Source organism: Lathamus discolor, chromosome 2, assembly GCF_037157495.1.
Source record: "Lathamus discolor isolate bLatDis1 chromosome 2, bLatDis1.hap1, whole genome shotgun sequence".
NCBI classification, from domain to species: Eukaryota; Metazoa; Chordata; class Aves; order Psittaciformes; family Psittacidae; genus Lathamus; species Lathamus discolor.
Window position 1 is genome coordinate 53,213,536 of NC_088885.1, and position 17,241 is coordinate 53,230,776.

Below are 17,241 nucleotides of genomic sequence, written 5' to 3' on the forward strand. Positions count from 1 at the left end.
TGGCTCTTTTCAGAGATATCTTCAGTTTTTCTTGTATTCTTTCCCATTACATGCCCAACTCCTCCAGGCCTCACACCTTGAACAGCACCAGCACATCAAAGTCCTTTCAGAGCACAGTCACGGGAGAACTGAACGCGCCTTACAGTAAGCAGTTTGTCCATTCCAAGTCCTCTCAGTACCGCAAAATGAAAACGGAATGGAAGTCCAATGTGTATCTGGCTCGCTCTCGTATTCAGGTCAGTTCTGTTTCAGATGTGTATTAAAATGAAGTATTTTAAATTTATATCTATTTTCTATATATTTTTTCTATTTCTATCTATATAAACATTTACATGAAATTTATATTAAATAATGGAAACCAAATATAAAAGGACATGGAACTGTTGGAACAAGTCCAGAGAAGGGCCATGAGGATGATCAGGGGACTGGAGCACCTCCCGTATGAAGACAGGCTGAGGAAGTTGGGGCTGTTCAGCCTGGAGAAGAGAAGGCTGCGTGGAGACCTCATAGCAGCCTTCCAGTATCTGAAGGGGGCCTATAGGGGTGCTGGGGAGGGACTCTTTGTCAGGGACTGTAGTGACAGGACAAGGGGTAACGGGTTAAAACTTGAACAGGGGAAGTTTAAATTGGATATAAGGAGGAAATTCTTTCCTGTTAGGGTGGTGAGGCACTGGAATCGGTTGCCCAGGGAGGTTGTGAGTGCTCCATCCCTGGCAGTGTTCAAGGCCAGGTTGGATGAAGCCTTGGGTGGGATGGTTTAGTGTGAGGTGTCCCTGTCCATGGCAGGGGGGTTGGAACTAGATGATCTTGAGGTCCTTTCCAACCCTAACTATTCTATGATTCTATGAGTCTATGAAAGTCTTTCAAGTCTTATCCCCAAATCAGCAATTTTTTATTTGGCAAGTCACTTCCATAGATTTATCTTCAGCACGATTTTTTCTGATTATTGTGAACATCTTAAAAATGCATTTCTTTGTTATAAAATCACAGAATAGTTTGGTTTGGAAGGGACCTTAAAGCTCATCCACTTCCAACTCCCCTTCCACTGGACCAGGTTGTCCAAAGCCTCTTCCAACCTGGCCTTGAACACTGCCAGGGATGGGGCAGCCACAGCTTCTCTGGGCAACCTGTGCCAGGGCCTCACCACCCTCACAGGAAAGAACTTCTTTGTAATACCCAATCTAAATGCCCCCTCAGTCAGGTTAAAGCCGTACATACCCTTGTAAAAAGCCCCTCTGCAGATACCTTGTTGGCCCGTTTAGGCACTGGAAGCTGTTCTAAGGTCTCCCCAGAGACCTCTCTTCTCCAGGCTGAACAAGCCCAGCTCTTTCAGCCTGTCTTCAAGTTCCTTTCAAGTTTTGGGAGGCATATTTCTCAAAAATGTAGTAAAACATAGTAAGAACACACACACAACCGGGCGCTTGACGCGCTCAGACCAGGCTGAGTAAAGTGGTGTGAGGCCAGCAGGAGGAGTTCAGTGCTTGTTCACATTCGTACTACTAAGAAATTCGTTGTTTCATGTAATTCTGGTGGTGCTTTGCTCCACAGACTGTTTGGCAAAAGCTCTGTAATTAATCTCACTGTGTATGAACAGAGTTGGTTTATTTTAGGTTGGATTTAATTGTGCTGCTGTGTTCCTATTAGGTCTCTCTGCTCTAGTAAGGCCCATTTGGTTTTTCAGTGAATTCCTAATCTTTACACTGCCAGGTGCCAGAGGTGCAAAAGAAGGTTCCTCACCTAGACACAAGCCAAGTACATTTTCTTGCATCCTAACAGCGTAACGTGGAGCTGGGTCCTGAGTCTCGGCGGTCACGTACACCGTGTATGCTGCTTCACTGCTGCGGGGTAGCTCAGTTTTCATGGGATACTCTGCAGGAACCGTTGTGGGGCAGTGAGGAATTCAGTGTAACTGTCAATAGAGAATTCTAAATCCTGATGTATTTTTTGCAGGGCCTGGGCTTATATGCTGCTAGAGACATTGAAAAGCACACTATGGTCATTGAATATATCGGAACTATTATACGGAATGAGGTAGCAAACAGGAAGGAGAAGCTTTATGAATCTCAGGTATGGCTGCTGCTTGGTCGCTGTTCCTTTCCCCTTTCAAACGTATGTACAACACAACAGATGCTGTTCTGCTGTTTGAATTCAGGTCCTTTCATTTGCTTTCTGCTGTGCTATAAATGCAATAGGCTAGAAATATAACCAGTCTACAGTGTTTCTTATCAGATCAGAGTATTTAAGTGTTTAATAGCTCTCACAGTGCCCTGGGCAGACAGGCAGTATATGTCCCCTGTCCTGGAGGACAGAGAACTTCTTTAAGTTGAAAGCAACTTCCTTTGTAACTCTGTGGTATTGTAACAGTACACAGTTGTGAAGCACTTTAAGATCCCAAGTGAAAGGCAGCACAGAAGCTGCTAGGGAAATGAGATTTATGTGTGTTCCCCTTCCATTCCCTCACATCCCGGTGAGGGGAAGGGCAGTGTGTGTGGCTCATTCTTCCCTCATGAGCCAGTGGCAGAGTCTGATCCTGAACACAGGGGGACGCAGGAGCTGACCCACGCTGCTGCTTCTGTTTAATCACTGGGAATTAAGTGAAAACTTTAAATTTAGAGAGTGTTTTTCCCCATCCTGTCTTCCAGAACCGTGGCGTGTACATGTTCCGCATTGACAATGACCATGTCATCGATGCGACCCTGACGGGCGGTCCCGCGAGGTGGGTGGCTCTGAGGAGATCTGACCCTGCTTGGGGGGATGATCTGCTGAAGGAGCTGGGCTGGGGCTGGGTGTGAGGGACTCACGCTCACGGTTCTCTCAATGGTTTTTATTCTCTGAGCTGGTACATTCAGTCTTTGGCCTGTTCCCCTGGCATCATTAGCTTTTTGATTTGATTATGGTTCATGGCAGCTATGAAGAAGGAATTGAGTATTTTCTTTTTAATGCTTCACTTTTCTGACATGTTCTAGGTACAGAATCAAGTAGAGAGTAATATAATTACCTCTGGACAGTCAGTGCACCCTGAAGCTAACTAAGGTCACGCGGAGGATTAGTTTAGATTTGCCTCAGGAGATACATTTCCTTAGAAGGTTACTCTTGTTCCAACTGTTTGCACAGGTACATCAACCATTCGTGTGCACCGAACTGCGTGGCTGAGGTGGTGACTTTTGAGAGAGGACACAAAATTATCATCAGCTCCAGCAGGAGAATCCAGAAGGGGGAGGAGGTAGGGCGGTCTTGTTAGGTTTTACTCACCTCTTGCTACTGGCATTGCTCTCTACTGTGTGATTTCTACAGGTGGTAGCCCCGCTTGTTTGTGCTGGGGTAGGAGAGTGGTGTTCCCCTCCTTGCCCTTTTCCCTTCCCAGTCTTGCCTCAGCAGTATTTTGGGTGTTTAACTTGGAGGTACCACGCAAGCTGGGATAGATCCTGGGCATTCCATAACCGTTCTTCTCTCCATCTGCTTCCAGCTTTGCTATGACTACAAGTTTGATTTTGAAGATGACCAGCACAAGATTCCATGTCACTGTGGAGCTGTAAACTGCCGAAAGTGGATGAACTAGAATGCATTCCTTGCTGTCTTTGAGGGCTGCTTGTCCCTAGGAAGAAGTGATTCGCAGTTTGATTTTGTCGATGGAAAATTGTTGCCTTTTTGAAGGGGAAAAGAAAAAAAAAAACAAAATCACTTCTGGAAGTACAGCTTTCTACTCGCGTGCTTAACAAGAAAAAAGAGCCCAACCACCCAGCAAGCACCAGAAGCAGCCGGCAAACCGCGAAGCCAACTTTCCAGCCACGGGGAGGTGAGACTGAGTTAACAGAATGGTCCAGCACTTTTGTTTTTGAGCTCACTAAGGAGAAACTGTTGAACTTGGGCAAAGAACCGAGGGCTGACCTGCGGGACTGCAGGTGGGCATCTATGAATGTAAGACTGAAATCACCAGCGAAAGGGAGAAGTCCAAAGTGCTGGCCACAGCCTTATTTGATAAAGGGGCAGGCCCTCTGATTAAAGAAAAATTTTAAATAAAAGTAGACACCACTGAACAAGGAATGTACTGAAACGACTTCCTTAGGGATAGAGCTAAGGGAAAAAAATAACTTGCACTAAAATACATTTAAATACTTGATTCCATGAGTCAGTTTATTGTAGTTTTTGATTTCTGTAAAATAAGAGAACCTTTTTGTATTTATTATTGAATAAGTGAATGAAGCTATTTTTAAAAAGAAAGTTAGAAGAAAGCCAAGCTGCTGCTGTTACCTGCAGAACTAACACACCCTGTTACGTTGTTCCTTTGTACACACCTGTAAATAGTTTGAGAAGAAAAAGAAAAAGAAAAAAAGAAAAAAAAAAACACCCTACATTATAAAACCTAGTTCTTGACCAAATGCTACCAGACGCTGCGGCAGGTGGGTGCTGATAACACGCCGTCAATAGGGATGTTACAATATGATCTCCCGGAGGCGCGCAACGGGATAACCAAAATCTCCGTTTAAAGCGAGAGGGGTTTTTATGTTTCCAGCAGTCTCAGCTGGGGTCTCGGAGACCCTTTTTTTAAGTCGACCTTAAAGCCTGGTAAGGGCGTGTGTACAGTAAACCCGGGGCTTTTGTAGATGGTTGGGGACTTTAGATTAATTTTATTTGTATTATATTGTTGCATCCCTATTTCTTAAGTCAGGTTTTTTTGTGCTTACAATTTGTGATAACTGTGAATAACTGCTAAAACCACCCAAAAGAGAGGCTGGACGTTGGTTTTTTTTTTTTCCTTCAGCAAAAGTAGTCAAGATCAGGGGGGGACTGTTCAGCCTACCTTAAATCATGGGAACGGCTTAGAATCATGGAGCTTAACTCCGATCCGCCGACAGCCTTCTTAAAAGGAAAACGAGGACAAAACCCGCGATGTAACGTGCTTGCAGCTGCAGGACTCTGGCAATAGGGGTTTGGAAACTGTAATTTAAAGATGTGTTTGTATGGATTGGTTTTTGTTTACATTTCTTTCAAAAAAAAAAAAAACAAGAAAAAAGCCACAAAAAAAAATGAAACACATTGTTTTGTGTTTGCTTGTAGAAATTAATCAGCATTTGGAACCAGGTTAGCTTCTTATTTTGTACTTCAGATTCTGGTACTGACACTTCACAGCCTAAATGAATAGAGAAAGAAAAAAATGAAGTTCTTTTTTCTTTGTGTGTGCACAATGAAAGTGGACTGTAAACTGTTGGTATATTCAGTCATACAGTTCTGACCTTGTAATGTATATGGCATGATGTATTTTTATCTTACAGAATAAATCAATTGTATATATTTTTCTCTTGATAAATAGCTGTATGAAATTGTTTCTTGACTATTTTTCTTCTCTTGTACAATATTCCAACATCCTACCAGTATTTGTCCTACAGTTTTTTTCTGTTCTGTATAATAGTATCTAATGTTGGCAAAAAAAAAACAAACCACAGGAAAAAAACGACTCCAAAAAAAAAAACCAACCAACAGAATTTTTTGAAGCATACAGAGTGTTATGGGTTTTGGAATTTGTGGAAACAGATTTAGAAGATCAGCATTTACAAATAAAAATATTTTACATCTATAAGGTCCGTCCTTCCTGGTTTTACTCTGAGCCGTCTCTTCTCCAGGTCTGTCAGGATTTCAGTGCATTCAGCACTTGCGGTCCCCCTGGCTGTAGCACAGCCCACGTTCTGCTGCCACGTCCTGAGCATTCCCAGCTGCCATTCCCAGTGCTCGGGTCTTTCCCAGAAAATCGGCCAGAGATGCAGAAAAACAGAGTAAATGGGGTGTCCTGCTGCTGCGGAGCTGGTTTTCTTCACCGTAGCTCATGCAAACTGTGGGTTGGACTGGGGCTGGAAACAGCGCTGACAGCTGGTGGGAGCGTACAAGAAAGCTGGAGAAGGACTTTTTACACCTGGACAAGGGGAATGGCTTTAAACTGACAGAGGGGACATTCAGATTAGACATTAGGAAGTTCTTCCCTGTGAGGGTGGTGAGGCCCTGGCACAGGTTGCCCAGAGAAGCTGCGGCTGCCCCATCCCTGGCAGTGTTTGAGGCCAGGTTGGATGAGCTTCTGAGCAACCTGGTCTAGTGGAAGATGTCCCTGCCCTTGCCAGGGGGTTGGAACTGGATGAGCTTTAAGGTGCCTTCCAACCCAAACCATTCTGTCGTTCTGTGGCAAGTTTTTTCCTTCCATGCCTCCTATTCAGCCCAGTTCCCAAGGGTCACCTGCAAGCAATCAGTCACTTAAGTATGAGAAGAAAACTGAATTTCCACCTCAGCCCAGGCAGGGCCCAGCTGTGAGCAGGGAACCAACATGGGCCTGGGTGTACTCAGAATAGATTTATAAGCCTCCCTTGTGCACATTGTGTGTGTGACGACCTGGCTGTGCAGCTGCAGCACTGAACAGACACAGCTGTGGCCAAACCCGCTCACTGCAGAAACTATCGTCATCCAAACCACCATCATCGCCTCCGTCTGCTCCTGGAAACTGGCACCCCAGGGCACAGCAGCAGCAGCTGGGAGGGCTCGGCCCAGCCCCACAGAGGCTGGCTGCCGCATTTGCAGTGCTGCAAACATGGGCAGTGCCAATTTTCCAACAATCCAGGTGTGTTATATAGACAAGACCAAGGTAGGGTATTTACCTGCTCATCTGCAACTGTAGGAGTTCCCCAATTCTGTATTTGTGTCTGTTACTGCATGCTTCAAGACCACATGGACTGAGCCGATTGTGACAGCCTCCAACACACCAGCCTCCACCTTCCCTCGCCAGGAGCAAAAGTTCCAGTCCAAAATTCTCCGGGGCAACAGACTCAGGCCATAAACAAAGGCAAAGCTGCTGCCCTGCCTCTTCGAGGAGGTGTTCGGCCTTGGCCTGTCATCATTTTTTCAAAGACAACATAAAGGCCACGCTAAGCAAGGCAGAGCAAGGCTGCTGCCCAGCCAGTCTGACAACCAAACCCCATGTCACAGCCTGCAGAGGGCCCGGCGCGGCTGGGGGCAGCCCTCCCAGCACCAGTGACTGCCTCACGCTGACTTGTGGAAGCAGCCAGGGTTAATCAGGTGTTCCGGAAGCTGCAGCCCATCCTTTCACCACCACCAAGGGCTGGAACTGATTCCAGGCAGAGCAACCACCCCAGGCATAGCCTGAGGAAGCAGGTACTGGTTTAGGACAGGAAGCACAGCCTGGCTCCTGAGCTGTCAGCGCACCGTGCCACCTGGTTTTACACTGCCCTGGAAGTGCTGAACTGAAAGCCACTGTGAGCCAACACCCAGGATGTCTATTCCAGCCCCACGCTGTCCTGCAATAGCAGTTTGGGAACTGCTCTGAAGACTGTGGGTGCCCTTCCAGGGGCCACCCAACCCAGCCAGGCACAGCACAGGCCCCAGCTGAGGCACAGCTGCTGGAAGGGGCCAGGGTTGTTTAAGAGACTCGTGGTAGGAAAGAACTTGATGGTGTCTAACCGAATTATTCCCACTGTAATGCTTTATGTGGAAGAAGCTCCACTTCAGCCTATTGTTCTGGTTTACCATTAAACCCAGCTTACCTGGTTCCTCCCTGCTTCCAGCATTGATGGACGAGTGCGGTGGCAGGAGGGACGGCTCCTACCTGCTCACCTCACAGGGTGACAGCCCTGGCAGGAGCGGGAGGACCAAGCACCATCTGCCACACAAGAATCACACCTCTCTGCAGGAAGACGTGGCTCTGTCATCACTCCAACGTTACCATTGCTTGCCTCATGCTGCCCAGAACATCAGGAACCGATGCCGGAGTAAGCTGTGCAGCTGGAAAGTGCTTCTGCTGCTCAAACGAAAGGGTGAGGCTGTCGTGGCGCTGGCAATGGCTGAACACCGGGATGGCTTCTGCAGGAAGGCAGCTCAATCCGGCAGGATAAACCAGGCCAACGTCGCTAGGAAAAATATGCTGGGTAAGAACAGCTCTTCCCTTCTGCAGCAGCTTCCAGGCACTGAAGGAGCATCCGGGGCTGAGGCAGGAAGTCAAACAAAGGTAAGGAGTGAAATAAATGAACTGGGGAAGGGAAACAGGGAAGCAGAGAGAAAGACAAACAAAGAGATAAATCATCATCAAAGCTTCCAAGATGGGAGAGAGGGAGAAGGAGCCAGCTGAGAAGAAAAGAGAGTGAAAACATCAGTCTCTTAAATCGGTGCTTTCTGGTCCAAGAGCTACAGAGAGTAAGGCCATACAGCTTAATAAAAAAAGGATGCTTTATTTGAGATGCAGCTACTGTCATGAGTCATCAAAATAGACTTTGTAATAGTTACTTTGTTTTAAATACGAGGTGACGAATGACAGCGACGGGTTTAAACTACATGAAATGTCCTAAACCTGCAAATTAAAGGAACTAAATTTAAATATTACAAACGACAATTATCAGAAGATAAAAGGGAAGAAAAATATTCTCCAGACAAAGCAAAATAATTTGGCCAGTAAAACCATACTAAAACCGTGAATTAATGAGATACTGCACATGAAATACTCCTTTCTATCATTGGCATTTAAAAGCTCCACAAAGCTAAAATCTCACCATTTAAATGACATTGCTCTAATAATTTCTCTTACTGAATAACAGTTCAATAATCCAGGATAATCCAAGGAACCGCTGATAAATTGCACTTCTACGTGGTGCTCTGCTGCTGCTGCTGCTCCAGCTGCCAGGGACCATCCAGACCTCCTCCTGCACACCGCTCTTCGCAGCAGAGTGTTCCTATGGGGCCGCCGCAGCGGCTGTGCCGGGTGCAGCTCCTCCTCACAAGGCCCTCCAGAATGGCTGAGCATCACTGCCGAAGGGGAACCGGGGTCTTGGCTTAACGCTTCCCAACCGCATCCTCGCTGCCTCAGCTCTCAAAGTGCCACTGCTGCGGAAGGGACCCATCACAGATGGCCATAGTCACGTACCCTTTGTGGCTAAGTGGATCCACCACCTTCATGCACTGCCCCACGGAGACCTGGTAGAGGCGGTTGTTTTTCTACAGGAGACAGGCAGACAGATGGGATTTAGTTATTAAAGCTTCTGTTCTATTCATCACTGAACTGAAGCTGAAAGGGATGCTTAGTGGGGGGGAGTGCTCCTTCCTGACAGATGAGCCTCTCTGCAGCCTCCCTGACATACCCCATAACCACCCCAGCAGTGCCCATGGGCAGCAACCTCCCGCTCTCCTGCATGGAGGGAGCTGATACGCAAGACAGTCACATGCAGGTCAGCATCAGTATTTAACGGAAACAAGCAGATGTCCAGTGAAGAAGGAGAACATAGCAAGGATATCCCAGCACTCCAGAATACCTCTGACTCTGGGTCCTGTGCTGTTACTGGCGGTGCACAGCTGCCCTTTCTCTGCCAAGGAGTCACACACCGCCATCACCTAACAGTTACCTGCATTGAATTTCAATAGCCAGTCTTGTCTGCTAACTCAGGCTGACGCACCCCGAGTAATCCTCTTACCAGCAGCACTCTTTCAGCTCACCACTGCCACCACCATTTGTAGCTGTGGCCCTGCTGGGGCAAACATCAGACACCCACAACCCTGGGCTCATGCAGTGAGGTCTCTGTATGTCCAAACCATCCTGGACTGCAACAGCCTTCCTTATTTGACTCCATGTAGGAACTCGTGCCGCCAATGAGCAGCAAGGTATGAACCCAAGACAGTTTATGCAGAGCTGGCCTGGAAGTGCGGCAGGCAGTTTGGGCAGTGCCCTCCTCTGTGTTCAGCAATATCTGTACTACACTCACTGCTATGCTGATGGCATGTGGGCAACAACCTCTCAGTTACTACCTAGGAGCCAAATTTAATGCACATGCAGCGCCAGCTCTAAGTGATTAAACTAGTAAGATGCAATTATAGGGCAGAAGCAACTGCAGGAAGCCTCCTCTCTCACTCCTCCGCTCTGTCCTGTGTTTCTTCAAGCACAAAGCAGAAATCATCACCACAAGGACCCTCCTGTCTCCCAGTCCTGCAAACACAACAGGACAAAGAGCTGTGGGGTGGATTTTGGTGTCTCTGGCACATCCCTGTGAGCCACAGTGGGTGGCTGTGACAAGCAGAAAAAAAGCTAAATGGAGCTGCAGACACATTCCCAAGTTGCAAAGGGGCTGCATGACCCAGACCTCAGCAGTCTTACTAGGAAATGTGGCCACCACAACCCATGCAGCTTTGGTACAGGCTGCTCAGACTGGGGCTGGGCCTAGTACAGTGTAATTGACACGGTACATCTGAGGTTTAGTCATAATTAAACTTAAATGTGCTGTCCTGTTAGTGCTATTGTCATGAAGGGCCTGGAGCACAAGTCTGATGAGGAGCAGCTGAGGGAACTGGGGTGGGTTAGCCTGGAGAAAAGGAGGCTTAGGGGATCACTCTCTGCAACTGCCTGAAAGGAGGATGGAGCGGGGAGGTGAATGGTCTCTTCTCCCGAGTAACAAGTGATAGGACATGAGGAAATGGCCTCAAGTTGCACCAGGGGAGGTTTAGACTGGATATTGGGAAAAATTTCTTCACAGAAAGGGCTGTCAAGCACTGGAACAGGCTGTCCAGGGAAGGAGCTGAGTCACTGTCCCTGGAAGCTTTTAAAAGATGTATACAAGTGACACTCAGGGACACGGTTTAATGGTGGACTTGGCAGGGCTAGGTTAATGGTTGGACTCAATGATCTAAAAGGTCTTTTCTAATCTAAATGATTTTGTGATCCATGATCAGTTACAAGCAATGTGCTCTGTGCCAGCCATACTCCACTTACCCCGAATGTCCACTGCTGCGAGCCGCCGGACCCATGGCATTTCATGAGACGAGGTGGATCGGATGAGCGGGTTTCCGAAACGTCCAAGCAAAGGAGATTATTTAAGATCAGCTCATGATCCTCATTGTAAATCCAGACCTGAAAGAGAAAATAGAAATACATTTATGCCAGTGTTTCAGGGCAGGTGCCTTGCATCTTTTGTTCAGCTACAGAGGAGGTGCTTTGGCATCTGCACGTCAGAGACGTGCCTTGCAATACTTAATACTCACTGCCTCTTCTCCAGCAACTGAAATGCAGCTGCAGTGCCCCTCCACTAAAGGACCAACTGTGATTCTGCCCTGTAACTACCACTGTTAAACTGCAGCAACCCCCAAGCGTTCCTCTTGTCCGGGCAGCTAAACAGGATAATGTGACAGGCAAGCAGTCAGCTGGCTACCTAAACCTTGCTTCAGAGCAAGGCACGTCCGGCACAGCTGAAGGCCCAGGGAAGCTGGACCATCAGCCTGGTCTGACTTCAGGAGCTGCTGCTCCTCCCTCAGTGCCCTCAGCCCTGCAAAGACCTGGGCCAAGACCAGTGAGGTGGAGGGCCAGGAGGTCTTGTAACCAACAGAAGATTCTGATCCCTGTGCCAGAAAGCAAAGAAACGCAGAACTTCAGTGTGTGCACCTCAAAATACCCTGCATTACACAGTGGCAGGGAAGCGGAGAATAAAGCATTCAAACCTAACCGTGCAGCAAAGGGAAGATACTGACACCAGCTGGCTTAACACCAAACAACTGAATGCCCGGGGGGAGCCTGCATTCACACAGCTCCTGCATGTCAAGCAAGTGCTCTCACTCCGCTGCCATTCCCAGACCCAGCGCTAGGATGGTGTGTACCAAGAGCATCCCTGCTCACCTGTCAGCATCAACTCCCTTCCTCCAACTACCTGCCCTGGGAATAAGGGAATTGAGCCCCTCATAGCTGTACCAGAGGTACCCGTACCTACTGTTCTGGTGAAATCTTCCTGCAGCCCTGTTGTGATCTCACTCAGCTCAGAGCTACAGTAACCATGCCCACCCCGTGGTTGTCAACCCTCACTAAATCAGCATGAGTTTCACACTGAGAGTGTAGAATACCAAATTCTGGGCAGAAAAGTGAAGCAAATAAACCAAGTTCTGATTTTTATTAGATTTTATCTGATGAAACTAAGCCCAGCCTTCTGGAGGGAGCTGTGATTCAGGACATCGCCTCAGCTGGACAGCACAACTGAAGAGCATACAGCGCATTAGGACAGTGACTGCTGTAACTCAGGGAAGGCCTCCTCTGAGGAAGTGCAGGCATCACACTAAAATTTGCCCTAACCTCAGGCATTATTGTGCCTTCTAACATACTTTTTCTGCTTAAACCCTGGCATGAGAAAGAAAGCATGGCAAGAGTGAAGGGGAGGAGAGAATGGAGAAATAAGAATAGTAAAACTTCTGAGAAGTGTTGTTATTAAACGAAGAACAACAGAGCCAAATCCCCAAACAACAGATGAAACTAGTAAGAATTGAGGACTGCAGTGACACAGGGAGCAGACCTTTAATCAAAAGCTCAGGAATGGCAACACAGAACACTGGTTAAATCCAGAGTGAGACTTCTGCAGAAAGACTTCGAGCAGACGGCCAAAATGAAGGTCAAACTAATGATGTGTTTGGTGTAGAAAACAATGTAAGAGTGGAAAAAGGCCTGAATCTGGACACATCAAGGCTCTAAATTGAGATTACAGTATCAATATGAGTTTGCAGATATTAACTGATTCAAGCACAAGGAAAGCAAAGCCACCCCATAGGGGCGTTTTGTTATATAAATGCAAGCTTTTGCATACTCCAAAATTTATTAACTGCTTTGCTGCTGAAGACTGCAAGGATGATGTTTAGCTCTTGTCATTGCTCATGGCAGGCTGTAACAGCCCAGTGTATAGGAAGACAACATCTCCTGGCAGCCAATACGCTATCAAAAGTCCATAATGAAAAAGGTGCCTGCCTAGGATTTATAGGTCAGTTCTGAGGGATGTCTTATTTTATCCTCCTATGTGTGTTCTACGATACATGCCATTTTAAATATTGATTGTATTTAAACCAAAAAGGTAATAGATGAGGTGCAGATACTTTCATTCTGCATCCACTTCCTAGCGCCCAGGAGAGCATCCCTGTCAGATTGCGGTTTCTGAAAATGGAATTATGCTCAGCTCCCACCACACAGAAAACCAGCACCTTTAACTGCTGTCCCCCACAGCCGCATGATAATGACTGGTCTGCTCTACAGGCATAAGGAAAATGACTGTTTTCACTGGAGCCAAAGAAAAACACTGGGATGCGACTAGAATGCAATGAATTGTTTCTGTTTCCAAATAACCTAAATGGCAGATGTTATGGAAAAACCTCTCTCCATAATGAAATTGATGAAGCTAGGGGTTAAATAAATGGTTTAATTTGGTGAATGCTGCAGGATTGGTCTCTTTCTAGCAGCTCTCTTCTCCCTGCCTGTCAACACAGGCAGTAGGATAAAAGGAAATCTTACCCTGTTGGTGGTGGAAAGGTTCCAAAGGACCCCTTCAGTATCCAAGTGCAGTGGCCCATACAGCTGCTGGCTGACCCTGCTAAGGTCCTACATGTCCCCAGAGCACTTAGAGATCTTCCCCCAAGCAAATGTGGTAGCGCTCAGATGCCTGCCCAAGTCTTCCACCCATCAGAGTCACTGCCGTCACCACTGGTCACAGGGGCACAGAGGTCCTGCTTGTGCTTAAGTCACCCAGACCACAGCAACTTTCCCACAGCAGAAACGGGACCCACAGATCTGGGGTAAGCATTCTTATTGCTAGAACAAAGCCAGCGCAGGTATCCTTCCAGTCACCTCAGACAGATGCATAACATGTGCTAGAGCAGGTTTCATAGCCAAAAATAAATAGGAGGAGATACAAACTCTGTTAGTCTAAGCATTTTTTTATGCAGGTGTAGCTTAGGAAGAACTGGATTTTGAATTTAGGCCCTTCAAAATGCAGTTCAGACTATTTACACATTGAAGACTGAGGTTTCCTAAGGCTTCTAGCACCTTCAGGATTATCCTTCACCCCAACAGGACACAAACAAATCACCCAGCCTTCACCAGGACTGATGACTTCATTAATCTCATCTACATACGAACAAGCAGGCAGAGAGTTTCTCCTCATATACAGTTAATGAGGAGTTTCAGCAAGGACTACAGCTCAACTCCTTGAAAGGACAGCAGTGTGACATTGCTGAGGACTGGACAGGGGAGATTTTTGCTCTCTCCTTTTACCAACATTTGGATTTCCTGACTGGTTTCAGGCTGCCACTGTTGATAAAGGAGGCATGCTCTTCACTCCCTCCATAAACCAATATATCCCAGTGATCCCCCGGCATTGTTTTTTATCACAAAGAGATATGGGGCTGTGTTACTGAACTTCTTGTTTTTTTCCGGTGAAACACTGTATTATTCCTACAGTGAGATTAGTGTAAACAGGTAACAGCTCGCTGAAGTACTGCAGAGGAAATTCAAGTGAGGAAAGGGCTCAGATGGTGCCTCATCATCCAGAAGGGCGGCACGTATTATCATGTCCTCTGGAAAAACGGAGGTACCCATGAAAGGATTGAGTCCACTGTCAAAACAGACAACTGTGTTAAAACAAAACCTATCACCCAACCAAGGGAAAAACAGTAAATCGAAGACTCTGTAGTAGGTAGAAAAGGGAAGCTCACTGTTCCTAGAGAATAAACATTTCAAATTACATGAAATAAAGCAGGAAGCATCAGCCTGCCCTTTGGCTTTCAGAGTGCAGTGGAGTGTAGCAAAAGGCATGGCTGGCCAACTGGCAAAGCTTTGTGGATATACACCCCCATTTGGTCTGCAAATTACATTAGCACTAGAGGAATGCACTGAAAATTCTCAGTAAATACAAGACAGTAACTACTACTGAAACAGCCCTTTGTGTGAGAGAAAAATCCCTGCCGTGAACCATGCCAACAGGAGAAGCATTCCAGTACTTTCATCAGTTACAATGTGTTGCTTGGATTGGCACAACTGTATTGTCCTGTCAGACAGTTTCCAAGAGAGAAAAATTCAGCTTAAGAGCACAAAAAAGCTGCCTCAGCACTGCAGAAGAGATGTGCCTAGCAATTTGCATCATCCCAACTATTTGTATATACTTCAGCTCCTGTTATTATGGATAATGATGACATCGAAGCACCAAGTGACTTGCGAAAATCATCAGAAACCACAAAGTTTGGTGGTCTGTCATCATTATTTTAAGCCACTGCTATCCTGAAAACCCAATGTCCTCCTGAAGGTTGTTGCAAAGCAGATACATGCTTCTGTGTCACAGTTTAGTGTGTTGATGATGTTTCGTAATTGTTAGAGGGACCGAAGAATTGTGTTCCTCCAGTAGTTCATGGAAAAGCAACAAGCAGACTTACTTGGATGCCTTCACACTCACTGTAGCCATGAGTTGTATCAGAAAAGCAAACTAATAGCCACGATCTAGAGGTCTGGGGAGAAAGATCTTAAAGAAGAACTGCATGTGTGAGCACATCCTTCCAGACTGACTCTTGAACAGTCTGTGAAGCACATATTCTTACATTTATGAAGTGCTTCTCTGGAATTCCCTGATTAATTCAGTTATCTCTTAAAGGCCCAGCGCACAGATGCCCTTGCTTAGACACTTCAGTACCATCCCCAGCTGGAACGCCAAGTCACATTTTGAAAACTCAGTATATTGCTAAGTAAGAGAAAGGTTAAATTCTTGAATGGAAGTAAACACACAGAGGAGAGGTTATAACAACACAGAAAGTAAAGTTTAAGGGTCAATCTAGTGTATTTGAAAACAAACAGTTGAAAAAAAAAAAACATTATTTAGTGGACTTGAAGAAATGTTTTGGACAAGGAACTTGCCTTTAACATTCAGATCAGGGGAAAGGCAGGCACGCACTAGCTACATGACAAACCCAATCTTTTTTTAGCTGTTAGATCACAAACACTCCCACTAGTTAGTCCTGTGTTCACCACTGCGCTTCACTCCAAAACCTTCCTTTATAGTGTTCTTTAATGCTTCTCTTCCAAGCCTGTTGGGAACTACTTTTCCTCCTCCTCCTTTAGGGCAGTATCTAGCCCAAGGCCTGCTTCAGAACCCTTGTCTCCTAATCACCACCTGATTAACCTTGGCATGATGGCTTCGGGTAGAAGCTACACCATAGCTTGTTACTTCCACTTCTCAGACATCTCCAGTTTTTCATGATGATCCTTCAATATGCTTAAGTATTTTCAATCATCCTTCAACACCAAAGCTTCTGTCACACGCACTAAGTTGTGCACAGTCTCAGTTTGGTTTCCAGAAAGAGATCAGACACATGACTGAAGTTCAGAAGCGTGTTTCCTTTGGCAATAGCAGCTGTTCCTTCACATGACCACTCTTCCAACTACAAAGCTTCTCATTCCATGTTAGTCTTCTGCTGGCAAAATTCACAATTAATTTTTCTCCTTCTTGAATTATGTTAGGTGTCTCTGCGCTGACCTTCATTCTATAAGACCCTGTCACGTCCTCTGCTTGTGTTATTTCTAACTACTAAATCTTCATCACGTATTCCTAAATGTGTTCAATCATGTTCAATCACCAGTATTAGCGCCAGATTATTTTTCAGAAGAAAATGTCCTGGTTTTCATTCTAATTTAAGGATGCACATTTAAAAAGTATTTTCTAGATGCATTACCTTTGTGAGAACCATTTCCCCAATTGCTAATTCCCTAATTCCTATAGCAAAAAGACAAACTGAATGTCACTGTCATGTCAAGTCCTAGAAAAGAGGATAGTTTGATGCGCTTGGGCAATTTTTAACTTCACTTAACTATGATCATCTAAGTCAACTTCAACTGAAAGTGTTACCCATAATGGTGATGCAGCACAGTTATATAACAGCTGTTACTTCTTTTAAATCAAGAAGTGAGAATTTGAAATCTCTTAGCAGCCATGAGGGCTATAGAAAACATAGCAAACATTAACTAAAGGCAAAACAGATCTGCTTGTGAGGCCAATCTCATGACTTCAGTGAGCCTGGTTTCCTCACACACCCACCTCTCAGTATCAGCTCTCACATGCATGAACCGTCTATACTGCACAAAGGGTTATTTTCCAGTTAAGAGATTACGCAGGAGATAATTTTCCAACCAAAAGAACTGCAATCAATGAGTTTTAAGGCAGCCCCATTTTGTCTTCCCAGTTCTTCGTAGTTTTCCCAGGTAGACTGCACCTTGTTCCTTCAATATGTATTTTTCAAGGGAGGGCATTACCTATTCCAGAGCAAAAGCAGCTTGGAAAGAGATAAGCAGTGATAACTTACTCCTGTACCTCAGAGAAATTCACTGTCAGCAAATGAAATCAGGCCCAAGTGACATCAAATTATTTTCACAGAAAGCCACCACAGGATGCCAAAAGCTTACAGGAGGTCAAAATACAACCACAC

General features: G+C 45.9%; 2 protein-coding genes across 4 annotated transcripts in view; one reads left to right on the forward strand and one right to left on the reverse strand.

Annotated features, from left to right (window-relative positions):
* KMT2C (lysine methyltransferase 2C) overlaps nt 1-5,578 on the forward strand; it is a 194,876-nt gene extending 189,298 nt beyond the window's left edge. For all 3 annotated transcript variants that reach the window (XM_065666832.1, XM_065666830.1, XM_065666833.1), the window contains 5 exons: nt 68-236; nt 1,951-2,067; nt 2,643-2,716; nt 3,115-3,223; nt 3,467-5,578. In XM_065666832.1, coding sequence (XP_065522904.1) covers nt 68-236; nt 1,951-2,067; nt 2,643-2,716; nt 3,115-3,223; nt 3,467-3,559 — 562 coding nt within the window. In that variant the 3' untranslated portion in view covers nt 3,560-5,578. The remainder of the gene's footprint in view (nt 1-67; nt 237-1,950; nt 2,068-2,642; nt 2,717-3,114; nt 3,224-3,466) is intronic.
* Nucleotides 5,579-8,202: 2,624 nt separating this feature from the next.
* The window catches only part of GALNT11 (polypeptide N-acetylgalactosaminyltransferase 11), a 53,407-nt gene continuing 44,368 nt past the window's right edge, over nt 8,203-17,241 (reverse strand). Inside the window, exons 11-12 of the mRNA XM_065666834.1 lie at nt 10,745-10,882; nt 8,203-8,982 (exon numbers count right to left, since the gene is read on the reverse strand). Coding sequence (XP_065522906.1) covers nt 8,851-8,982; nt 10,745-10,882 — 270 coding nt within the window. The 3' untranslated portion in view covers nt 8,203-8,850. The remainder of the gene's footprint in view (nt 8,983-10,744; nt 10,883-17,241) is intronic.